The sequence below is a fragment of the Lingula anatina genome, chromosome 9 (genome assembly GCF_051362555.1).
Source record: "Lingula anatina isolate TDL-2025a chromosome 9, LinAna3.0, whole genome shotgun sequence".
NCBI lineage: Eukaryota > Metazoa > Brachiopoda > Lingulata > Lingulida > Lingulidae > Lingula > Lingula anatina.
The window spans coordinates 4,518,051-4,544,795 of NC_141775.1; the positions used below are offsets into that span (position 1 = coordinate 4,518,051).

General features: G+C 36.7%; 4 protein-coding genes across 4 annotated transcripts; 2 read left to right on the forward strand and 2 right to left on the reverse strand.

Moving 5' to 3' along the window:
• Positions 1-289: 289 nt before the first annotated feature.
• LOC106178350 (uncharacterized) lies at positions 290-7,477 on the reverse strand. Its single transcript, XM_086995767.1, has 12 exons — positions 7,393-7,477; positions 6,649-6,832; positions 6,248-6,354; positions 4,239-4,391; positions 3,785-3,914; positions 3,219-3,459; positions 2,839-2,941; positions 2,531-2,638; positions 2,023-2,181; positions 1,718-1,834; positions 1,038-1,229; positions 290-622 (listed from the first exon to the last, which is right to left on the reverse strand). Exons 2-12 carry the CDS (start codon positions 6,776-6,778, stop codon positions 533-535), a joined length of 1,530 nt encoding a protein of 509 aa, XP_086851893.1. The 5' UTR covers positions 6,779-6,832; positions 7,393-7,477; the 3' UTR covers positions 290-532.
• Positions 7,478-7,661: 184 nt separating this feature from the next.
• Positions 7,662-18,291, forward strand: LOC106178352 (pleckstrin homology domain-containing family M member 1). Its single transcript, XM_086994820.1, has 21 exons — positions 7,662-7,765; positions 8,142-8,262; positions 8,368-8,446; positions 8,940-8,990; positions 9,856-9,951; positions 10,276-10,355; positions 10,674-10,744; positions 11,036-11,170; positions 11,473-11,601; positions 11,994-12,294; positions 12,577-12,703; positions 13,007-13,435; positions 13,714-13,957; positions 14,257-14,384; positions 14,659-14,754; positions 15,140-15,242; positions 15,440-15,562; positions 15,943-16,055; positions 16,475-16,606; positions 17,034-17,204; positions 17,384-18,291. Exons 1-21 carry the CDS (start codon positions 7,744-7,746, stop codon positions 17,528-17,530), a joined length of 2,898 nt encoding a protein of 965 aa, XP_086850946.1. The 5' UTR covers positions 7,662-7,743; the 3' UTR covers positions 17,531-18,291.
• LOC106178353 (neurexin-4) lies at positions 18,139-22,232 on the reverse strand. Its single transcript, XM_013561495.2, has 4 exons — positions 21,815-22,232; positions 20,172-20,372; positions 19,343-19,579; positions 18,139-18,765 (listed from the first exon to the last, which is right to left on the reverse strand). Exons 1-4 carry the CDS (start codon positions 21,990-21,992, stop codon positions 18,602-18,604), a joined length of 780 nt encoding a protein of 259 aa, XP_013416949.1. The 5' UTR covers positions 21,993-22,232; the 3' UTR covers positions 18,139-18,601.
• A 1,017-nt stretch (positions 22,233-23,249) lies between these two features.
• LOC106178354 (solute carrier family 25 member 35) lies at positions 23,250-26,715 on the forward strand. The gene is made up of 3 exons (XM_013561496.3): positions 23,250-23,938; positions 24,165-24,383; positions 24,657-26,715. The coding sequence occupies exons 1-3, from the start codon at positions 23,561-23,563 to the stop codon at positions 24,972-24,974; spliced, it is 915 nt and encodes a 304-aa protein (XP_013416950.1). The 5' UTR covers positions 23,250-23,560; the 3' UTR covers positions 24,975-26,715.
• Positions 26,716-26,745: the final 30 nt, after the last annotated feature.

Sequence of the window (26,745 nt, forward strand, 5' to 3'; positions counted from 1 at the left end):
GGTTAATTCATGGAATGAAGTATATAAATGTTAAATGATGCCAAAAGAAGCATTTAATTGGTAAAAAATCTGTAAACAAATTTGTTATGAATAACAATAAAAGATATGCTGAATATTCTTATTAAATAATTACGTGCACCAAAAATATAGCACTTGACAACAACATATTTTGTTCTATGGCCACAAAGAACAAGACATACATGTCTACTGAATGCAATAGTACTACTATATGTTATATGGCAGACCTGGGATGGGGGGGGGGGGGGGGGGGAGGGGGGCACACAGTACCATGCCCTTTGAGGTTCTACTTTCTCCCCACCCCAAAGAAAAAAAATCACATGAGCATTATTCCATCCCTGTGAAGACTGAGAATAGTTTTACCTGCTTCTCAATAGACTGGATAAAATCTCCAAGAGGGGGAGACAACATAGTGAATTACACTAAACTGGAAGAAGTGTTAGTATTAAAAACCTTAAGCTATGTATGGCATTATCTTAATTAGAAAGATCTTAGCTTCCAGTTTACAAAATGTCTATTCAGTACCAATTTCTTCAAGCTGTGGAATGTGTGGAAGATCCATAAGAGCTGATAAACTCTCCAACTTCTCATACAACATTTGCACCTAAAATGACACAAAAATATCACAAATATTTTTATATTTAAAAGTAATCAAAATCCATATTTGTATTTTTATATTGTTGTAAGATAAGAAATAAATTAAGCAAAAATGTTCATTAGCTTGGTAGTGAAAAAATGAAAATTATCAAACATAAGCCGAAAAACTTTCATTCAGTTAGGTTAAGGCCACCTACATGTAGCAGTCAGTGAATGTCAACATCTGCTCACATCAGTCTGATGAAGGCCTACGTCCAGGTTGGCCTTAAGCTTAAGGTATGAAAGTTTTTTTGGCTTGTGTTTGATAATTTTAATTTTATGAAGAAAAAATTTGTTCAATGACTTCAAATTTGATATGTGCATATAAAAACTTATGAATCATGTATTCATCATTTATTTCATATAAGACTATAGTTAGTCACCTTTTCTTCTTCAGTTTTTTCTTCTTCTTGTTCTTCTTTTTCTTCTTCTTCAGGGGTTCCCTCTTTCTCCCCATCAGCACTATCACCCTCAGAGGGTTGAAATTTTGGCGTGTCTGAATCTACCTTTGACAACAAGGTTATCAAGTCATTTAACTCCTCTGACTTGACATCAAGACCCAGCAAAGTCATCACCTGCAAATGTGATCATGCAAATTAATTAAAAATCACTGAATTACAAACAAAAGGGGCAAAAGACAAAAGGAACTAATAAATATGAAGAACAGGATTCAGATCTCTGAGTCCAATTTCGAGTTCCAACCTGGGACACAAAAATGCATATTGCAAATAATTCCTTGGTCCAGAAACGATAATGGACCTTAAAAAAATAAGAAAAAAAAAGATATATATATATATATATATATATATATATATATATATGCTTTGAAGTTCTCCTTCTTTACTCTCCCCATCCTCTCCAAGAAATTGAAGATATACCCTGTTAAAATGCACATTATGAATTAATCAATGATATTGCAGATGGATGGCATACATTTCTATCCTTTTGATTGATATACCAATGTGCAAGAATGACCAACACAGCCGGGAAAAATAAATGAGGTATCATTGTCATCCCCCTCCTCGTTAGTATATGTCTGGCTTTGCCAATGGATACTCTGTACCTTAATTATGTAGAATTCAACCCATGTCATCACATGTTGCAGTTGTGGCACCAATCCTTTGTCAATGGAAGCCAACACGTCTGCACAGGAAAGACATGCCAGTACACACAGGTCAACCTTAAACCAGAGACGAAAGTGAACATAAAAAAAATACATCAAATTCTAAACATTTTGAGTACTGTCCTGTTGACAAAAAATTAAAATGAAATAAATACATTATTGAAACAAGTTTAGTTCAACTTGTAAAATTCTGGATAAAAGTTTTCTACTACAAATGCTGTGTACCAATTAAGTATTTCACATACATTCATCAAGGACTCAGGGGTGCCAGAAACATCTATTTTCTTCAGCTCCTGATGAGAAAGTGCAGCAATGGCCTGGGGCAGGAACACCATCATAGTGTTGTACATCTCTGGGGCAAACAGCAACCTTTCTTTATAGAGGGTCAGCAGAGCTCCTCGGGCCTGGAGGTGAATACAAGGCAGCAAAGCTGTCAAATGTACAGGCTTAAAGTATAACATAACAATGACAGTGCAGAAAATAATATCACATGATGCTTAACAACAGTAAATAAGATCATTCACTATTTTGTAAGATGTTCTTTTTTCTACCTGTTAAGACAAGTTTCATTAAAAGTTGTTTCAGTGTTTTACATTTTCATATAAAAAATTCATATTTATCTGACACTTCAATTGATAGGCACTCAGTGTACATTACTTTAAATAGGCAGAGGAACAAACAAGCGAACAGACAAACTAGGCAAATTAAGGAGAACATGTGGAGCTATACTATATAGGTTTTCTCTTCAAGTACCTGTATGTCAAGCCAACCCAGGTCCACAGAATCAGGAATTCGTGTCATGCAATCTGCAGGCCTGCTACAGCTTAGATACCTAGTGATGTGGTCAAACTGCCACAAGTTCTTTAAAAAAAAAGAAAGGAATTACTATAAAATGCTGTTTTTGTAATATAAAAGAGAGTAAACATTGAACACACAAAGGATGTATAACAGTCTAAAAGCACAAGGCAACACTGGCCACAATACGTATTTTGAATGAAAAAACATGCACAGTTAAAATGTAAGCAAGTGATATAAATATACCTGGTATATTGTATATTTACCCTTATTGTCCTGGGCCCTCCAAAGTTATCTTCTTCCTCATGTGAATTGACACTGAAAGATGTTGCTTCTGGCTCCATTAATACATCACATCCCTTGGCAGGGCTGAAAGGACAAATATTCATTTTGTACTTGCACCAGTGCTACACAACTGTTCTACATGTTATAGTTTGTGTAAGAAAAAATAAACTCTTTCCTTTTGACATTCAAAAGCTTACAATGCATGTCAAACCTTAATACCTCAAAAACAAAGGTAATATACCCTGGCACATACATGTACCAGTACAAGATACATACTGGGTGTTAAAATTTCCAGAAAAACTTCTTTGCAATAAAATAAGGTACACTGTGTGCATTTTTATACATTTAAAGCCATATTAACCTTATAATAACTGCCACTGCCTGACACAATGGTTTACAGTACTCTATCAGTGGGTAAATAGGGAACTCTGGTGTCTCTTCTTTCCTCTGTCTCTCCCTAAGATATTTGGACATGAAGTAGGTGAAAAATCCGTGTCCAATCTTTTTATAATGTAAAGCTCTCTGCATGCCACTGCAGGCTGCTACAATATGTGTAGTTACTTTCCCTGTTGATTCTTGGAGGAGGCTTTCAGCTATTTGACCTGGGGAAAAATGTATGCCTAATTATATGTAATTCTTTAGTATGTATATTAATCAATGAATAATCTTACTAAATATATGTCCCGTGCAGCATATAAATGAAAATATATCATGTCACCTACAAAACAGACTGACATACCCTACTGACATATTTAACTTAACCATGCTTTAACACTGCTAATTTCCTATAGCAATCTGGAGGCAATATATGGCTGACACATGTTGACTAAAATTTAATTTTTAAAATACAGATGACAATTTAAACTTATATAAATAAATAAATAAATAAATAAATAAATAAATAAATAAATAATCCCTGTAACTTACCTGCATAACAGCAGTCAGCTATGAAAAGGAAATGCTTGGCCTTGGTACCTTCAACACAGGCAACTATGTCTGAGATAGACAGAGCAGAATCTTGGACATTGGGAGTGAAATCTGCAGGTACCAGATATACCTAATAATAAATAATACTAATATTCAGCTTATATATATATATGCAAAATATACAAAAATAAATATATAAAATTGGATTCTGTCAATTAAAAGTGATACAAAAGTGAAATAAAAATGAATCTGTAATAATAATTATAAATATTGTTAAGTTTAAGATGTGAAAATAAAATGATTAATAAAACCAGTATAAAAAATGTACCAGTATTAAAAAAATAATTCAAATGAAGTATTTGGCAAAGTTTGGTACACTGTATCTCCTCATTTCATTCACAATTTTTCCTAGAAATATTTCATTGCACCTGTAGTGCTACCTGGCTAATCTCACCTGTCCAGAGCGTTTCTTATCACAGTGACCGGAGAACTGGAACAGTAGTATTCCGTCCTCTGACACCTGCCCAGCTCTCCTCCGCAATGCCTCCTTTATGGCAGCACAGGTTGGTATATCTGGGCAGTCAGTGGTCAGCAGGGTCATTTGAGCCTGAAAGGATTGTATTTAAAATGTTATATCAACTGGTCTAGGATTAAAATAAACATGGAATCAGAAACATTATTGCATATATTGTTACACTGTACACAACTAGAGGATCAGAGAGGCGATACCGCCTCCCGATATAGTACCACCAGCTGGAGCAAGCGCATTCATATGGACCCCTCCCCCCCCAAAAAAAAGAGACACCACCACCAGTCTTGTGCTTGACAAGCTCTATAAAATGCAATCAACAAGAATTCTCAAAATATGCAAAAAAAAAATATAACCAAAAATGGTACAATCAAAATTCAGTTCATCATAAAAAGAAGGTCAAAGGTCAATTTTAAGGTCACAGTAAATTGCCAGTATATGACTTCCTATTCAAGTTCAATAGAAACTATGGACCTATCTCTGCCAGTTTTGAAGATAAAAGGAAACCAAATTTTATAAAGTTCAATTCATGATGAAAAGTAGGTCAAAGGTCAATTTTTAGGTCACAGTAAATTGCCAGTATATGACTTCCTATTCAAATTCAATAGTAACTATGGGCGTATCTTTGCCAGTTTTGAAAGTATAAGCATTAAAAAAGTTGCAAAGTTCAGTTTAAGGTGTAAAGTAGGTCAAAGGTCAATTTCAAGATCAAAGTAAGATTACCAGTATATAACTTCCTATTCAACTTCAATAGTAACTATGGACCTATCTCTGCCAGGTATGGAGTTAAAAGGGAAATGAATTAGCAGAGTTCAGTTCATGATAAAAAGTAGGTCAAAGGTCAATTTCAAGGTCACACTTAGATTGTCATTATATGACTTCCTATTCAACTTTAATAGTAACTATTGACCTATCTCTGCCAGTTTTGGAGATAAAAGGGAACCATATTTGCAAAGTTCAATTCATGATGAAAAGTAGGTCAAAGGTCAATTTCAAGGGCACACTCAGATTGCCAGTATATGACTTCCTATTCAACTTTAATAGTAACTATTGACCTATCTCTGACAGTTTTGGAGATATAAGGGACTAAATGTTACAATTCTGAGTTACAATAATGTGCCACCACAATGTATTTTTTAATACAGCATAACACGAAAACCGTATGAAATACAAAAAAAAAACAGAGACCACCAACAATGTTGGGCAAAGGGTAACACTTTCCTATAATATTATTGGTTAAGTCTGTGTAGTGTCTGAATAACAGCGCAAATAATTTTTTTTTTGTAAAAAATTTCGTTTTTTTGAAAATTTTGGCCCGTTTGACCTTGAAATAAAGGTCAAAGGTCATATCCAAGGGCATATTTGAAATCTACACGTATGACTTTTGGAAAGCCGTCTGTAGAAATTTTTCCCATAATTCCTTCCGTAGGGTAGATAATTGGCATTGAATTTTCAAAAATTTTGACAAGGGTGCATTTCAACGAGCGTCACACCCATGTCAATGCACCGACTGAGACAAAAAAACCTGGGGGTTCAAGTTGAGGTTATATGTGACCTAAATCCAAGAGATGGGGACAGTGGTCCTTGCAGTCTAGGAGGAGAAACGGTAATGGTGACTTGTATCCGGCGCCAGTACGCGGAGCTGGCAGAGCTCACGGAGCTGGCGGAGCCAGCAGAGCCAACGGAGCCGGACGAGACGGGTCAGGACTTAAACCATGAGTACCACCAGCGTACACGCTGGTGGTACTAATTATAAAATAACTTCTGTGTGAAATATCAAGAAAAGTACTTGTGAAAGAGTTTTAATTGTAAAACAAGAACAACTTTTGTTGAAAAGGGAGGGAATACGTAGCCTTCATACTTATAAATTCACCTATGTTGTTCTCAATATTACATTTTACTGAAATACTGTACAAGTAGGCTGTTACTAATACCTCCAAAAATCCATAATGGTCTTGCAGCACTCCCTTTATCACCTTGGCATCATTGTTGGCTGACTGTCCTACATGGTTACTGCCCAATTTTAACTGCTCACCAACACCTAGGACATGAATTAATTATAACTTTCTAATAAAAAAATCCATATACATGTACATGAATTTCAGACACGTGATCCATATTAATATGTAATACTTGTATTACTGTGTGTTGTTTGCATACAGGGCATGTTTGTGTGTGTGTGTGTGTGTCTGTTTGTGTGTGTATGTAAGTACCTGTCTACAGTATTCTGTAAATAATTATAACTTAAAGGTAACACTTAAACTGAGGCAGAAGTGATTTGTATAAACACATGTTCACGAGCACATGCATGTTCTTAGTATGGACAAGGACATACCTACACAGACTGCAAAGCTGACCTTGGGGTCATAGGTCAAGGTCTCTGCTGGGGCCAGACTGACCATGACCCAGCGCCCTGTTCCACTGAGCTTGGTATCCAGTGGCTGCCTAGACTTCTCATTGCCCATTGCTTTATTAGGTCAGCTGTGGATTCCCTGTGTAAAAAGGTGCTATTGGTAGACCTGTAGGAGGAATACATGTATGTCAAAATGAATACTGAACTATTTGAAATTAAAATACAAAAGAAGTAATCTGACAGTGGGCTCCTGACCCATCAAACCATCATTCAAAAATGAAATTTGTCTTTCTTACGTAATACGAATATGAATACGTATATGAATACGAATAGCTCTAACAGGGCAACAGATTGAACTTTCACACGATATTCATAAATATATGTTTTTACAGTAGATCAATAGACGGGAAGTCGTTTGATTCTCTGGCTTTTTGAAAATCTGCCTATAATATCCGCCAACCTGGTACAGAGTGCAGTATGAGAACTAAGACATAACTATGTAATGTCTGCCTGCACTACAAAATCATATAATTTATCATTATTATTAATAATATTTATTATATTAACTAAAATTTGGATAATATACCGGTACATGTAAATAATGACAGCCACTTTGTCATACAAATTAAATTGAGAGACGTATCAAATATTCGTAAATATACAAAATTCAACAATTTAATATACAAATTATTCTTGTCGCAAAGTCGTTGCAGTGTTTAGGCCTACCTGTTCATTCCTGTGATTCATCCGCCGAATTCTGACACTTCCTCTTTCATTTTCATAATATTGTTTTGGTACCTATACAGAGCTGTATGTATTTTGATAGGTTAGTTTTATACAACTAAAAGGTTCACGTATTTTGATACATGTAAATTTTATATAAGCGATTAATATATAGGTGAGTTTTTAATACGCATTTGTACATATTTCTGTTTTGATGGATTTAATAATTTAATCCAGTATACAGAATAAGCGAAACTACATATTACATAGAGGTTCCACTTCGTATGAAGTATTTCCGTTTGTAGAAAGTTTTTATGTATTTCTCGTGCAGAAAAGATCTTTCCAAATGCAGTCATGAGTTGGTTTGGAGGAAAAGGTAAGAATTAGAGAGTAGACTTAAAATGTCCTAGGAGCGTTTATATGTAATATGAAAAAAGTACTGGAACATGCTAGCAAACTAAAGGATCTATCTTCCAGTCGCAATTATTGGGCGAAACTTGCCTCAGTTCTCGGTCTCATATTTAACTTATACAGGTCTGTACTTGTTAACTTATGGGTAAACAGTGTTCTACAAATTATGTTAAAAAGGTGATCGCAATTTAGTGAGAATCCCCTCGGAGATAGATTGATCCACAGTTAGTGTGATAGGGTCTGGGAATGGTCTCTATACCACATTGAATACATGTATTTTCTAAGCAATAACCACTTGATTAAGAACTATATTTTAATGAAATCTGTATCTCTGGATTCAGATCCCACACCAGAAGAGTGTGCCAAAGAAAATGCCATAAAAAGAAGAATAACCAAAGAATTTTCTCTTGCTTTGAAGAGTTTAGAGAAAGAGTTTATCAACACAGAGGAACCCATCCATAGGTGTGTATTAAAATCTCTCTCTTTCTCTCTCTGATTATATTAAATATTACCTTCTGGCTCATGGAATGTTTTCAAGCAGAAAATTAACATAATGTTCTTTTGTAGTGGGGATACAGCCAATGCAGTTTGCAGTGCCCTGGAAGCTGTATTCCTGCATGGACTAAAAGGCTCCTTTGCTAAGAAGGCAAGTGTGTGCTTCTGTAACAAAAACATCTGTTGCATGACTAAATATGCTGTATGTCTTGTATTGAAGATTATTTTTTATATTTTACTTTTTTCTTCAGAATTTGCCAGTTTGATACCCAATCCAAATAACATTTTGTGAATTTGAAGTCAAATACTGACTGTGTACTCAGTATAAGTTAATCACCCAATATAGCTATATAATACTTATTTATAATTTAATTAGATTAATATTTATATTTATAATATGGCACATTATTGTTTGCCTGAAAGGCTCCTTCACTAGGAAGGCAAATTTAATGTATGTTTAGATTTTTCTTTCTACTGCATGCTGTAGTTTTATTTTCTTTTACATTGTGATGTAATGTAAAAGACCATTTATGTTTTGCAGTTGCCGTTAATCAAAGTATATTTTGTGGAATTTGCATTGTTTTGTCTGTGGCTTGTGTTTTTGCATGTTACCGTTGTTCAGTTTTCCCGTACATTTCTTTCAGATGGTCAATTTTCTTGGTGGGACTCCTGATCAAAAAGCCCCCAGTGAACTGGTAGGCAGTTAGATTTGATTACATCATTACTGCTGATCATGGTCATAGTAACAGTAATTGTTAAGTCATTGCAATTAAAATTTTAGGTCCAAAATTTTATTCTTTTTATGGAGACACAGACAAAGCAATTTTCAATCAGTTTTAAAAGCTAAGGCATTTCTTTACTTTTTAACAAAGCAAAAAAAAAATTTTTTTTCTCAGCATGTTGTTTTCTTCTCTTCTTAAAAACCATTAGTGTTGAGCAGTATGTTGGTTGGATCTTTGATATGCTAAATTTTGTGTTTGTAAATTAGATCAGTTGTTTCTTTTGCTGCATTTTGGGGAAAAAAGAAAGTAAGTGCTGTCAGAGAGAGACAAAGGGGGCACCTCTGTGCCTCTTCAAATTATGTGTTTTTTATTTCATATGACAAACCCTGCATGTAATTTGTTTTAGTTTTGCATAATAATTTAATTGGCCTAAATGTTGTTTTAATTATTATTATTATTTTTTTTTTTTAGAAAATTTTACTGTTGTTTGTTGATAATTGCTTCCATTTACTAGTAGTAATTTCTGAATAGTTCAAGTTTACTAAAAGCTGTGTTACAACTATTATATTCTGAACATGTTGATGTAATATATACTGTGGCATGATTTGACTGTCCTTAATTGTTTAAATATATCAATGTGCCTGTGGTGTACTAGTTGGCACAATAAGGACAAGTACAAAGAAAACATATCTCTGTAGATCAATATCTTAGTCAACTGTTCATAACCCTAGCAGTATGTTTTGAGGGCCATTCTCAATAATGGAATGTGAATATTATAACACCACCCTAACTGTCTATTATTTAATTAATATTTAATTAATTTTCTGTCCAATTTCAGAATTTTTGGAAGTTCTTGACTGCCTTCACTCACCAAGATGTGATTTCCCAGTTGAACCACTTGGGGCAGATAACTACAGAGATTGGAATGTGCCGGGTGAGCTGTCTCAACTAACACAGTCTTATGTTTGCATTTATGTATGTAATGTAATGCTGCCAAAACTACCACAATGGCATTCCTGTCACATCTGGCACAATCTTGCATCACAACTAATGCAATGATACTCCTGTCACACCTAACAAAATTTTATATTATTTATTACTATCACAACCAAATTATTGAGCAGGATATTTTTATTATTATAATTATTGTTGGTTAACTGTCATGCCATTATTTAAGAATAAGCTTTGAATGCAAGGATAGACAGAAAAACTTTGTGCTAGTGTATTTTGACCAGCCTACTTTCGACATCTATTTTAGTCTTGGATCAGAATTGCTCTAAATGATGGGATATTGGAGAGTTACCTTGAGGCTATGATCAATGAACAGAGCACAGTCAAGTAAGTATCAAACATGCTGAAAACTTTGAGAAAAAAAGCCAGACATGTGGATTGGCAGTTATGAAAGATTTGCCAGACTAAAGGACATTTTGCCAGACAGACATTAATTTAAAAAATGGCAGCTACATGTACCAACTTTGTTGCTGGTCTCTTAGCCTGACTATACCTTTGAGTACTTGAAAACTGATTCATAACCTGTAGGATTAACTTTGGCTTAGGTCTTTTTCTTGTTAGGATACCTATTCTTTTTGCTTTGGATTGTAATAATATTGCAGCATCTAAAGTTAAAGATATTAGTCCTGTTTTTTTCTTACCCAGATACTGGTACAGAAGGACAGCCTTCCTGAGAGACCCTGAACAGCCAGGGATACTGAAGACATACTTACAAGGTATTCTATGTTTATTTTACTCAGTATTGACGTTTATGCATAGAAACAGGTGGAGCAGATCAGTCTAGTAGGGCAGAGAGAATGTAGCAAACCCAGCCCCCTCCCAAAAGAAAAAAAATAGATGTCATGTGAAACAGATGAAGCATTGTGCCTACCCCTTTAATACAATCCTAGATTTGTTATTGCTTGTAATATCATGAGCTCTCCAGGAATCAATATTCCTGCATATAGTTTTTTTCAGGTGATCCAAAAGTTCCAAGACTTATCCTCAGTTTTGATGTACTGTTCCAGGTCTGGCATCTTTCAAGTTCCAGCTGTCGTATAATTCCAGTGTGCTCAACGTATGGACAATCACACCCTTGATTCTCGTGGGAATATGGACGCCGCCAGAGACGCCAGCACCAGTGGTGCCTGAAGCTATCAAGAGTAAGATATTTGGTGTTATAATTACATTATCATTTTTGCCTGTGAGGGGATTATAATGTTTTTATCGGTTTTGGTTTGTCTTTTTATTTGTCTGTTTATAGATTAGATAACTGAATAAGTTTTTAACAAATTTGGATGAAAGTTTCAGGAAAGGTTGTTATTCAGGAGGAGAAGGGGTGCAGATAACACTTCTAACTGAATACAAGTCTGATGCTTTAAAGACTATTTGATTTTTTTTATTCTTGGGGGGGGGTCTGTGGTCTTGAAGTGCTCTCAAATTATTTCATGTTTTCATTTTCTAGGAAAGTCTTCACAGATCAAGCCAACGTCCACCTCAAAGGCACTGACCACAGAAAACTCACAGCCACCAGGTGGCAGTCCTGTCCAGGTACATTCAAAAAGACGCTCCAGATCCAGAGTTGACAGCACAGGTAAGTTCTTATTTTAAGAGTACCCTCTCCTGACATTTGCCATTACCGTGTAACAACAGTTTCAGGGAAAATCATTTGTGCGAGTTTCAGAAATGTGTCAAGATGGTTGACAGGTGGCGAAGTTGGTCAGCGGGTGATAAAAAATGTTATTTATGGCATCATTAATTCATGCCATTTTTTGTTAAAAAGTGATCAAAAAGTATCACTTGTTCTGAGATAATATTCGTAAGAAATGGTTTATGTATTTTTTAGTAAAAATGTGTGTTTCAAATCATAATCTCTTTTAGTTGGTTTGATGGATCCTAGTCTTACTTCTGATAGTTTTAAGATATATTCTATACTAAGACATCAGGGATATTCATGGAGATCAGTGTATTGTTTTCTATTGATAGGATCCTCTTCCCAAACTGGCGAGCCTAACCAAAGCAGTGAGGGCAAACTACCTCTCAGCAGCTCATGGGATGACATAGAAATAGATGGCAGCACTCCACAAGACAAGACTGGGACCATTAACACCAACATCTCCCAAGGTGGCAGTGCTCATCAAGATGGGCTTCAGATCACCAACAGAGATCTAGATGATATCAGAAGACAAGGAAGGCAAGGACCTGGGAGTGATGTTGGTTCCGAGTGTTCCACTGCTGACAGCCATTCTTCCTGTCCAGACCCTAATGGCCTCAGAGGAAGCTACAGGTACTGGTCACCCCCCAGAGATTTGGGAGAGGGGTCATCCTGTACCTCATCAGCTTTCAAGAATGAAGGTTTTGGATATTTGAGTGACTTTTGATACCTTTAAAAGTGTCAGTTACATGATCCAGTGAGGTGGCCTTGAGCAAGTTTGGTTTAAAACATTTCACTACTGACCTATGATAAAATCTTTTTCGTTATTGATACTGCAGTAACTGTAACGTTTACCTTCACTATGTTTCTTGAATCTATATTTCAGTTGGTACAGAATAATAATTTTGGTTTCAGGTCAGAGGGTTCATTCCTCCAGGCTGGCAGTTTGCCAGAAGCTGTAGGTCAAGGTCACATGAAGCAGTTTGCAGATGAACTGAGGAGAGAATCGGTGGAGGAAAGGATCCTGAGGGCAAGTGAAGAGGTACGAGTGGCCAGTCAGTTTGATTATGGCTGGCTGGTTTAGGTGATAGGGGGAGGCATATCATTAAAAAATACATATATACATCACTTGTTAGAATTTTGTTGAAGCATTTGTCATCATTTGTAGTTTCCATTTTACGCTTGTCAGAATGTTTTCCTTTGAGTGAAATGGGTAGCTGCTGTCAACACCAAAATTAGAATTAATTAAATTGCGTCTTCATATGTTACAGTAACAATCTAAAAGTTTAACTAAAATGGAAGATTAGATCAATTTTAACCAAGATATTGTTTTTGCTCTATCTAGGTGGTAAAGGCTCAAATTAATGAGGTAAGAATGTCTCAGGATGATGAGGGACAGATTTTTCCAAGTAAACCATCAGAAGAAAATTTTCCAAAAGCAACAGAACCCCATCTGGCACAATCTCCTGGAGGTACAACCGCCCTAGAAGGCTCCGATTTAGTTGCCAAGCAACCTGTACCCATAGCAGCCAATGACCAAGATGAGACCAAACCTATATCTATAGCTGCACCATTTGGCCACAAGAGGCAGAAATCTGGTCCTCTAGAACCTGTGATTACTACAGCGGAGGCTGTAACTATTGACACATACTCCCATGAAGAGGAAGACATAGTCACGCTGAGGGGGAGACTGGGATCTTCCATATATGAGAGTGACACTCTTCGGGCCAGGGCAGACACCATTGATTTTGCCACAGAAACTGATCAAACTGAGGTATCAGATTTACTTTTTTTTATTTTTTCATTTTTTTTTTTTTTGTGTGTGTGTATGTTATGTGTGAAATTTTAGATGGGATAGTTATGAATATTATGATTAGAGTTATTTTAAAATGACATCAGATTCTTCAGATTGGAAAGATGTGAAAAGAAATGTCAATAAATGTTGAAAAATACCACTGTCTTCCACCAAAAATAAAATGACACCTTTTTGAATGAAAAACTGAGATTAGAAGATTTGAGATCGGCATTACAGTAGACCTTGTCATTTTTCAGGACCAAACCCCCTCAAGTGGCCTCCCCAAGCATCACAGTGTTGGCAACAGTCTGGGTAAGATGACTGGATGGTCCACCTCTTTTGAAGACAATTACTTGAACAAAGACTTCATTCAAGACTCTGCCCCTTGTGAGGGGAGTGGCCAAGTTACCACAGAGACTGATAGAATGATTGGCGGCTCTGGTGAGAAGGTGAAGGACACTGGTGAGGAACAATCTGGGATCCCCATCAGAAAGGAAATACGTAAGTAGAGCCTGGTAGCAGACATTTAATTATTTTATTTTGATTATTAATTATTCATTTATTGTTTAAAATTTTGTATATTTGTAGAAAACATTCAAATAAATTACCTAGATGAGGATGATCTTGAAGTTTGAGTAGACATAGGTAGACTTTCAGCCTCGATTACGGGGAGCCAATTTTATTGTCTAAAATTTTTCTAAAAAGCAAAGCAAAGTAACACAAAGTAATGCAAAGAACTGCACAAAGTACCAATGCAAATAGCCCCAAGTTTGTGAAATGTTTTCTTTTTTGTTTCACAGACAGCTACCAGAGTGTGGTTGGAGACTACACGCCCTCTGGTGGCCACGGAATGCCAGGCTCCAGTCTTAACAATGTTCTGGAAAATTTGAACCTTGGCTCACAAGTTCTAAGGGAAAGTGCAATTAAGGTATTCTAAGCTGGAATATCACTGATTATTACAAGATATTTTCTTTTTCTATTAATTTTTTTCCCAAGAAATCGAGGACAAAGTGGCGAATTAAAAAGATCCTCTTTTGAATCATTCTTAGTTGGTGTTTTCCATACCCATAATAATCAACCAGTACCCCAGGGTAACTCGATTGTCTTTATTCTTTCCAGTGGAAGAACACCAACATTAAAACTCTCAATAACTTTTTGGTATCCATTTTACATCCTGTATAGTTTGTAAATTTCTCTGTCAGGGTCCGTCTTCCTGCTCAAGTTCTACTGAGCCATTTCCGCAGGACTTTGAAGTGCTCACCAAAAGTGGGTCATTTGGCGAGGAAGGGCAGAGACCAGTAAGTCCTGATAGGAAATAAATTTATTTTGGTGATTACTAAATGTCTGAATTGCAACCAGTAAGCCTAGAATTTTTTTATGTTTGAAAAAGATGCTTTCAACGCTGATTTGCTTTAAAAAGAAATATCTTCATACGTTACTTATTTTATTGGTTCCATTTTACTACACAGTTTACAATTTTCTTGTCAGAAACAGGTTATAGTTTTTGTAGAAAGCTAACTTCTTTGGTTAAAGCTAACTTCTTGGCTAAAGAAAAAAAAATTGATATGTGATTGCATTTTCAAACTCGTTGATAATATCAGTGGTACATGTATGTGTTATTGCCATAAGACGCATTCTGTCACCTATTTGGAGACTTATATTTCGATTGTTCCTGTTCCTCAGAAAACACAACAACTGATATCAGTGATAGGAAAACTGCGCACAGAGAAGGGGTTGGATCATCAGAATTACCAGTGTAAGGGTTGTGCCAGACCACTGGGCATGTGTAAGTACCCCCCCCCCCCCCCCATCTACTCTTTCTCTCTCTCAAAGACACCTGACATCAGAACCATTAATAATTCTCCAATACTTTATTTAACATTCAGAAATACACTGAAGATGAATATATATGCATCAGCATTGTTGTATGTTAGGATATATTCATTTTATTTCGTTTTTATTTAAGTCTATGTTTTCTTCCAGTCTATGGCAAAGCCAGGGTGTGTACATACGATGCCTGCTACTATTGCTATGAGTGCCATGAAAATGAGGAGACAACCATTCCTGCCAAGATAGTGCACAGCTGGGACTTCAGAAAGCACAAGGGTGAATATTTTGTCTTGATTTAATCGTGAATAAACAACCTTAACTTAGTTGAAAGAAACAATCATGAAGGTTTTATGTAGAATTTACCCAATTTATGTATAAAGTGAATAGAATAAACAACAGCTATTTGTATTTCAAACTTAAGCAGCATTGAATAAGGGATGGTGAGTAATTTAGCCAAAAAGAAAGAAGACATAGTGACTAGCATGCGAGTTTCAAAATAATGTTAATATGGAAACTTCTTCACAAAGCAAAAATAAGTTTCTGTCAAAATCACTTTTACTTTCTGCATAATTATGCAGTTAAGCATGAACAACTTTGATGAAAGACATTTCTTGAATTATGGAATATAAATGATTATAGAAAAGGTTTATTTTTAGTGTGCAAGTTCAACAAGGACTTTCTGGAGCAAATGGAGGATGAACCCTTGATCAACATGAAGGAGTCAAACCCCAGAATATATGAACATATTAATGAGATGAATGATGTGAAAGTAAGCAACTTTGCTGTGTATATTTTATCCTTCTTTCTCCTATCTTCAAAGCTTTAATCTCCATCCAGCACACCTTTATTCTCCAACCTATAGCTCTTAATCTCTATCCAGCAGTACTTTCAAACCAACACTGCCCAAGTCTTCATCCATTGGTGTATTGCCATAGGAAATTTATACCTCTTCTTCAGTTTGAATTACACAAAAACTTTCAGCCAGTTGATAAAAGCAAAATATGTGGCTCAATATTCTTTTAAAGGAAAGCATGGTTATCTCTACAGATTATGTCTTACAAAACTTCAGTATCTATTTAATTCTGTATGCCGTATTTTAAATATGCCATTAGGCTGGCCTAAAGAAAGTAAAAAAGTATAGTAAACATATATAGTATTATATAGTATTGCAACATGTTTGAATTCTAGCTTCTCCGTATGCAGTTACGTTACTTGAAGACATATCTGTTTACCTGTAACCAGAACATAGCTGAGGAGTTCAAGAGGATGGTCTGGCCCAAGGAGTACCTGTTTGATCACATACACCTGTACTCATTAAATGTAAGGACTGCCTTTACATCTATTAGCTGATCAACTCAAGTGGAAGATGTGCAATAGTTATCTGTGGCATAAATATAATTCAGTAGGAGACTTTGTGACTTTGATATGTATTTTACCAAAGGTGGCCTTATAGTAATTCCTTTGGTAATTTTTCACCTAGAACGTTATTTCACCATGGGGTCTTCCAGAATGAGTTAGGCAGACCTAACTTTTCCTCAATGGCATCAGTGGACCAAAGTTATTCTGAATGTCCCCTTAATTTTCCCTTCATTATTATGTGGCATTATTTAAATTCTCATAACTAACGAAAGATGCCCACATTTTGTTTAAAGTATGAAGAATTGAAAACTAATTTTAATGATATAATTGCTTTATAATATAATATAATATAATATGCTTGTGATGGGAGAAAATCTTTGCATTACAGGATCTTTACCAAGTGCAATCAGGACAGTTAAGTCAGAGTTTGAAGAAAGTTGTCAAATGGGCAGCTAAACATGTGTACGAGTGCCGACTCTGCAGCCAGAAAGGCTTTATATGTGAAATCTGTGATAACCCAAAAGTGATATTTCCATTTGAAATTGACAGCACAATCAGGGTGAGATATTTTGAATTGTTGTTTTTCAAAAATAAAAGAACTTCTTGGATACTTTATGTAGATTTATTTTATGAAGGTTTTAACTAGTTTAAAAATGCTTTCTATTGGTGTGTTGAAAAGAAAATATTAATGAGGTGCTAAAATATTATCTTTAAAATTAATTTTTCTTTCTTTTCCAGTGTCATAGCTGTAAAGTGGTATTCCACAAGAGCTGCAAGACGGAAGGAGTGCCATGCCCAAAGTGTGAAAGGAAAAAGATGAGAGAAATGAAACTAGGCGTCAACATTTCAAACCATGACTATGCACATTTTCCAGATGATTTATGACCAAATTGTGTCTGCTGTGACAGGGTTGCTCACCTAACACATTAAGTCACAACCAGATCGACATCTTTTTTGACCTGATTGTGATGATTGCATCAGGTGTTCCACCAGACGCAATCTGCCTTAACTCTGTGCCCAAAATGTGCCTAAACTAGGTGGATGTAATTTGGGATTGCGATAGGTGTGCTGGTTGTCTCAACTCACACATTGTGCATTGCTGAGCTTTGATTGTCAACATTGTATTGAATTTTCAATTTAGAAATAGTCCTTTGTGTGCAATTAACTGTTTTCCTCTGCCACACATGGACAAATTATTTTGACTTCACAATTAGTGATGGAACTATAAATGGGTTGTGACAGATGTGCCAAGGATCTCGCCTAACACAATTCCACAGGGAAAGCTACTTAATCAGAGCATTGAGAAGCATTGTGTGACTTACTGGAATCACATTAATAAATGATAACTGTTATTGTTTTACACTATGATGGGTAGATTGCCAACGAATGCAGATGAAAGAGATTCATAAGTTTGACCTTTTAATTGAAACATGACGTCAGGGTTGAAACTTGATCGACAATCGCTGAGAGGTTAATTTTTGATACACATGACAATTTTTCTGAAATATTTTATTTATTCATTCAGATTAACAGTATAATATAATGTAGCCAGGCTCTGATCAAACATATACAATTTGGTGCTGTTTTGAATGTAATTAACAGAGGGATAAAGTCTCACAATAAAAGTCCTCTTTTGTTCATTCCAATTTTTATCCATCTTTCATGAGTTGCAGGATTTGGCAGTGTTCAGATTGATCCTAGTGTTGCAAACCCCCTAGCAAGCAAGGAGGAGGGGGAAGGTTAAGGGGATAAAGAGAACTGAAGGCTTGGCCAGAAAAGATCCACTCTCGAATCTGTGGCATTTTTCAAGTTGGATTGAGTAAAGGGAGGGGGGGAGGTCCACTCCTTTATAAGAGAAAGACACCCCCACAATAATTTTGGATAAAAAAACAGGCAGACATATCCCTTGCATCAGAGGACCAAGAGTCATTGACTTGTAGTCGTTACAATGCCCATTCAATTTTCGCACAAAAGTGGCCCCAAAGTGACGAACGAATGCTCGTTCCTGTCTCCGGTGTCGCCGATACGGAGTCCTGTTATTGGGAGCAACTCCTTGTCGGTGACGTCACCGCTGTCCTCGCGCAGTGCTGGGTCGTTCCTGTTGCAATTACACTTATTACCTGAAATATACGGTAAATGGTTATAGAAATCATCCAAAGATGTTATATTAGGCCTAAAGCAATTATAGTGAATTGAATTTGTGGTCCACGGTTTATGTTGACGTCATGGTTTTCTTTTTCCTAATCTTTACTTCATTTTTAATGACAGCAGCAATTTCAAATTAAAACTCAATCGCCAATATCTTTCGATATAATTGGATTTTTAATGCACGCCAGCAACACGCCCAATCCCCATTTAATCTATTTCTATATACGGTCAGCACAGCAGACACTCTTAATACTGAACCCGCCCCTCAGAAAATTACTTAATTAAAATTGTCAGGTGTTACTCCTATGTCATCAGATCTTCATGTCCATCTCTTAAAACACCAAAAGTTAAAGCTCTCCATCCTAAAACGTCTCGTTTTTTCTTCTCTCCCCCCCCCCCACCCCCATTCGCCCATGATCCAAAAGATGAAGAAGGAAAACACTGCCCCACTGTTAATCCTCCACAAGAGGCACCCAGTCTCAGCCCAATACCCAAACGCCCACACCTCGTTCGCTGTTTTAATGCCCCTTGTCAAGTAGGCCTACACACCTCCGGCGCAACTCTTCGTCTTGTAGCACTCACACCCTCCCATGTGGGGGTTACCGCCGGGCCAGTAGGTCTTGATCTCCTTGCCGTTCCCTTCCCACCAGGAGTAGGGGTCGGTGCGCGAGGTCTCGCTGTAGATGATGGACCCCTGACACTCGTATCTCAACCGTTGCCGGCAGGGACCCGACCTCTCCATGAGGGCAGAGATGTGCTGACTACTGGTAGCGTATACTATGTCCACTGCAATAGATCAAGTATAATACGATACAGAACAGAAAATTATTCTTTTCCTTGGTATGCCTCTCTCCGCTCGTGGCCGCTCCCCGAACCCCCCCCCCCCCCAAATAAATAAATAAATAAATAAATAAATAAATAAATAAAAGTAAAAATGCCTCATTCAGATATTTTTCTTCAAATCTAGGTGTTGGTCTTCTTTGCAGTTCAAATAAAACACAACATTTACCTCTCTTATTTTGATTTTCTTTAAATGTGAAACACCTACTTTACGTAGAAATTACATTCCAACGATCTTTACTACATTACACACTCTGAATGATTCATTTTTCATGGGCTGACGAAATGTGTCCATCCAAAGACTTTTCTATTCTTTGTCTTTTTAACACAATCTTTAAATCTTGACCCTCATTTAGCGTTTCCACATTCAAGCATTGTGTTGGTGTTGTGAGCCCGAGTTTTCCAATGCAGCCACCCTCCACCCCCCCCCCCCCCCCATGCCACACACACACACTTCAGGACATTTACTACCCTTTGACAAGACAGAGAACCAAAATTTGAAGCAAGCAACAAAAAGTCATCCCGCCTCTATACTTACTTTTATATTCACCCTTTCCCTCAAAACCATCTATACGCATTCTGTCTTCTTTGTCGTGGTGAATTACGGCGACAGGGGGTGTCTTGGACATGTCGCACCACACCAGGAACTCGGAGACGCCGCGAAGGCCATCAGGGTCTACTAGGTAGTGACCGTTAAGTGTGAACCCGTCTCTCAGCCAGTCAGAGCACGAACGCCGCGCTGAGAAATAGGTACAAACATGAGTGATATTGAATTAACTACTAATTATAAGGGCTCATTCCCATTAAAGCTATAATATTGGTCTGCGTAGATGGATCCAACTCCACGGGGACTATCGCTGTATGCTATCAGTGTAAAAGATTAACACACCTCCTCTTGTTTCCAACATACTCGTATTGTATTATCACCAGCTTTTCTGTGTTTTACTCAACGTCGGAAGGAGGCATGTTAATCTGTAAATCTGACTGCATTCAGCGACAGTCTCCGCAGAGTTTGGTAGATCTACGTAGACCGATTGTTTCATTGGGAATGAGCCCTAAATGTTTGAAATGCACTCTGGGTGTTAGATGTCCACAGGTAGCTGCTTGCCTCTCGGTTACTGCATGGACAGTGACTGGAAACGGCAGGGACATGCTGATAGGATGAAGGCGAGTTTCCACGCTCAGATCTAACTCTGAAGTCCAGGGTGCTTTCAAGAACGGGACTGATTATCTCAGATCATTCAGGGGCACAGTGGCTCGGCTTCCTGTAAACTAATTGTGTATTTCAAAGTCCCACGAACTGGTAGGCCTACTGTTACCAGAGAGGACAAAAACGTTTTCTTACTTCATAAATGAATAATTTGTCTGCTTCCCACGAATTCACGTGTTGCGTCCTCATCACGAAGTCAGAGAAGTGTGCATCGCCCCCAGAGTCGTCGCTGGGAATTGCTCGTAATATTACAACATACAACAGCTGTTGGGATTTTAAGTGATTTTTCATGTTCCATAAATCACATTTTGCAAAATAGATGGCCATTAAAATTGTGAAAATGAGCAAAAACATGTTCGATCTCGTGCCAATGCTAACTACGCATTTCAGTGGAGTAATTTTTAAGTGCATTCAAGCGTATAAATGTGAAAACTACCACGTAGCACATGTCTGAAAGCCGACATCACTCAACGTTAAATTAACCATAAATTGACCCATATATTTTTTTAAAAATTGTCTCTACCTAGCGAGGCACGGTATCGCTGCAAAATATAATCTAATCGTGACAGTCGATGATATCACATTTTCGGTAAATCGTAGCGGTTGCAAATTTTTTTCTGGGAACTATTTTTTTTAACTGTGCGGTGTTCAACCTAATATATGGAAACTGATGTGACATTAACTTTACTGTGCTTTATTGTGCGCATATTTTACTAGCAGTACCGTTAAAACGGTAGTTTATGTGTACCTCGGTACATAGGCTACTTTATAGCTTTCAGTAAACTGATTTACTTAAATACACCTCTGTTCATCTTTTCAGATCAACCCGTACAAAATTGCAAACATTACAAAACATACAAAACTATCAGAAAATTTACAATAATTAAATTAAGAAACTTATCTCTTCCCAACACAAGAAAACGAACTTCCTTACAGAGATCTCAATTTGATTTCAATTAAAATTGACCTACCTTGCGCTAAATTGCCGCCAAGAAGTTGCCCAACCTGGAACTCCAGCGCTCCCAGCCGGTCTTTGAGCTCTTTTTCTTCTTTTCCCTCCTTCTTTCTGTCCTGCTTGTCGTCACAACGGATATGCTGTAGAGAGAGAATTAACGCGAGCAACAGCAATGCATTCGGTTTGAAAGCCATCGCTTTTTTTTTTTCAGATTAAATATATAAATATTTTTATCGCCAATCAAAATGAAATCTCAGCAGAATGTACTCAGCACAAAATAGATTTTTTTTGCCAAATTATTATGCACGTTTTCTATATCGGCTTCAACTTCTGCAGAACTTGAACTTCAAAATCTAAAATCCAGCAGAAACTGCTGGGCGCGGCTTTCGGCAAGTCAGCAAGGAACTAAAATCCAACCAAAAGCCTACACCTTTTAAATATTTTTGAGACCTGACCTAGCTCTGGTTTCACATATGTCATCTATCTTGCACGTTATGATAAACTACGGCCTATTCAATACTTGATTTATTTTTCGCAAATATCCTGTTTTTCATAGCTACTCCTGGCACCCACTGGACATATATCACAGTTTTACAGACTAACTTTTGTGTGTGTGAGATTTGATAGTAGGTACGTGGCTTGGCAACAGCTACGTCGTCAAATAAATAATAAAATAATAGGCGCAGTCTGTAGGTATTAACTTGATTTATCTTAATAAGGTGTTCGAATTTTACAATTCCAGAATTTTCTCTCTACTGCCACGTTTGCGGAGTCATGGACAGAAAAGTTTATTTACGCATTAAAAAATACGCCTTAAGGGAAACCAGGCTTAATGTAAGGCCTATATATAAGAATCTGTGTGCAAATATACGAAATGTAGGCCTACTCAAAATATTAAAATAAGCAAATTAAATTTGGCTTATGTCGTTTTTCTTTACAAAAATAGATTTCTACCATATTATCGGCGTTTGCTTATTGCAAAAAGATGCAAAATTGAAAAGAACTTTAAAAATCGGCGTGGTCCATTTCTCATTTTTTCAGCTCATTGATGATTTCATGGCAGCGTAATATTAATTCATAAAGACAAGGTAAGACGCTCTCTCAGTTTTGTTATTTTGGTGGTAGCCTCCTGTTTAGGGTCATTTTATGAAAATAAAAAATACTGGTGGTGGTGGTGGGGGGGTATTTTTCTACGTACGATACATTTTATTTATCGTTTTTAAGCAGTGCGCACATGCTATTTTTGCAGTTAGGCCTAAAGAAAAAGTAAAATCCATGAAAGCATGATGTCAATATACTTTTTCTTGATGTTGTGTTTTATATCAATCTCTGTCCTATTTTCCATTTTAGGCAAACAAAAACATGTGACGAGTGATTGTGTTGGGCAGCTCCTCAACCCCCCCCCCCCCCTCTCTCCCCCAAGCGTTCTTCCCGATATGACCCGAAATGACCTATTTCCATCAAAAACAAAGATGGCCGCGTCCATGTGGTGAATCTCGGTGAATCTCTCATTTGAATGTGGTAAATTTCTCTTCTAATTATGATCTGGCAGAACATTTAAATGTCGCAGAATCATGATTTATTGCTCTAAGCAACAATAGACGCACCAGTGCGGAGCGATCGCGAGCGAACTAATGAGAAATTCGTCTGATCCGTGGAAATTTCGTTCAGCAGATTCACATCAGCATTATCAACGCAGTAAATTGAGGAACAGCACATTCCATTTTTACCATCAGTTTGCCACCAAGGCAAAAGATCTGACATGGAGGAAGTATTTCTCGGGGGCGTGGCAGCCTGCGGGGCTGGATTTTTCACCAACCCTCTGGAGGTGGTGAAGACCCGCATGCAACTGCAGGGAGAGCTAAAAGCGAGAGGGCACTACGCCGTCCACTACCGCGGCGTCTTTCACGCCTTTATAACGATAGCCACCAAAGACGGGTTATTCGCCATACAGAAGGGCCTCGTGCCCGCTCTTTGGTATCAGTTTTTCATGAACGGTGCCCGCCTGGGGACGTACCAGACTCTCTGCAATAAGAAGATAAATACAAACGCTGACGGGAGCGTTAGTGTAGTGAAGAGCATTCTTTGCGGGGCCTTTTCGGGTACCCTTGGAGCCGTGGTGGGAAGCCCGCTGTATATGGTAAGACACGGGTTTAAATGATGGAACGGGGTGGCAATCACTTAAATTCTATGTAGATTAATATTTAATTAAATTAATTCCTTTTTTTAGCAATGTAGTTCAATTATTTTGCCACGTTGAATTAAATTGTTTAAATGAAGTAAATAAGAAAACTTTTTAGCAGCAGTCTTGCCTGAAGCCATTTTGTGGTAATTATGATAAATAATAAAGGATAACATGTTTCCAGGTGAAAACCCACCTTCAGGCCAAGTCAGTGGAGGAGATAGCAGTTGGGCACCAGCATAAACACGAGTCCATGTGGACAGCCTTCCGCCAGATCTACAACCAGTATGGTATCAAGGGGCTCTGGAGGGGGGTCACGGGAGCAGTCCCGAGGGTCACTGTAGGGTCAGGGGCACAGCTGGCAACCTTTTCTAAGGCTTGTCATTTTGTGGAAGGAACGCAGGTATGCATGTATTTATGGCATTAGGCTGGTATCAAAGTTCGGATGAAATATTATAAACTAAGGTGAAGAAATGAATATAAGTCTTTATTGAATGAATTATGAAATAAGAATATGAAACACTTATCATGTGCTAATCATTTATGATGTTCTTGACACTTCATTCTAGATATTCATTAATTTGAATGCTTACAAATTTATTTCAGATATTATCTAACATGTTTACAAATTAGTTTCAGGTGCTTATTATTTCTCGTGTTTCCATCTTAATTCCAGATATTCAAGAAAGATAGCATACTTAATGCTCTCATAGCCAGCATGATGAGTGGAGTCGTTGTCGTTATCTGCATGACGCCCTTCGATGTGATCTCAACGCGCCTCTACAATCAAGGCATAGACAAACATGGAAAAGGACTTTTTTACGATGGCTTTCTAGACTGTTTCACCAAGATGTTCAAATCGGAAGGACTGTGGGGTTTTTACAAGGGCTGGGCTCCCTCCCTCTTTAGATTAGGTCCACACACGGTACTGAGTCTGGTCCTCTGGCGAATGACAAGGAACTTTTATGCCAGCTTTAAAGAAGAGAAGGCTTGATATTTTTGACATGATGATCCTGTTAGGAAGTGTGTTTCTAGCTGAAATGAGTCCAAACTATTCATCTCAGTTAGCTCTAGTTTTAAAGGAGAAAAGTTCTTATGTTGTTGATGTTCATAAAATCCAGTGATATACAACTTACTGTATGATTAGGGTTCAGTTTAACAGAAGAACTCTCAAGTAATAGTCTAAAGTAATAGATTGAAATCTTAGTCTACTTTAACCCAGGATAAATCAGTAGTCCACTAACATGAAATATTCAATCTGTGTAATAACAGTAGACATTTTAGAACAATGATAACTTTATTTTAGTGGACTTAAGTGGGTCTAATTTGAATTGAAGTAGACATCTCTAATTTTGGCTGTAAAGAATAGACTCAGCCTTTGGTCTAAAAATTTAATGAAACAACCCCTGTTACAGCTCAAGCTTCCATTGCTCAGGGATCAGGGGAATAAAGCTCCCAAAAATACTGTAAAAATATTTAGTGAGGATAGATCTGTTCATTATTTTTTTAGTATATGGGAAAGGTCTGACTGTACTGCATAGAGCTGAATTTATATATTGAAACCCATTATTGGGACCAAGTGCCTTTAGACAATTATTATACAAAGGACTTTCATGTGTATTAGTTGAAAATAGTATCTCAGTACTATCATTCAATAGCTTTTAGTAAGGTAGTGGAAAATTTGCACATTATTATTCACTGTGAGATTTTTTATAAAGATACTCTTGTGATTCATTCACGCCTGATATATGATATTATTCTTTCAATTATAGACTGTAGATTATAAAAATTATAAGTTACGACATAAACTTGATATGGTTAACTTAATAGTTTATAGGCTGGACTATATATTTGATTTCATTTGTAATTGCTCAGTAAATTAAAACAGTGCGCATTGTTATTTTTATAATAAACCTTGAAAAGGTAGTCTAAGGAAATGAGAAAAGGTTTCAAAACTTTATGAGATTTTTAAAGCCCCTAGATAAGGGGTCACTACAACAAAAGAATGAACAGATAGCAAGTTTGTTCTGAAATTGATTCAGCTCTTTCTGTTTTAGAGCCTACAGTAAGGTTAGCTATTGAAATGTACACATACAAATTGTAAACATTACAATATGTTGTATCTGCTGCACCAAGCTCAATCTTCTTGCAATCTTCTTTTGTACATAAACTGATTCAGAAATGATATTCAATTTTCAGAAATGCTCAAAGGTCATGTTGGTGATATTTAGAGTCTTTATATAAGATTGTTTACACTTTGTGTTTATAATTACAGTACAAGTTAAAGTATTTCCAGTAATTCTTTTAAATTAAAAACTATGTTTCATGTGTTGCATTTGGTCAGTGGGAGGTAAAAATTTGGGGTAGTAATTGTTTTGGGGGATGAAAGGATGTAACTGAAAGTCTCCCCATGGCATATTACTTGTATATATACTGTATACAGGGCCATTTACAAGAGTACATGTACATTGTATGACAAAACATTGTTAGTGCATTTTAAAGATGAAAAAAATGTGAAACAGTGGCAATATATCCAGGACATTGCAAAAAAATAATCAGGGACAATACTGTGGTAAATAGCATGTGGTTCTAAACAATGTTTTATGGAACATTTTATATAGCAAGGGTATATAGATTTTATAATTAGACATACAGACTAACATATGTATTCATGGGTCATGTATAATAATATGATAAAAATAATGGGATGGCATAAGTATAACAAGGCAAAATATTTTTTTCATGTATTATTGTTAATGAAATCC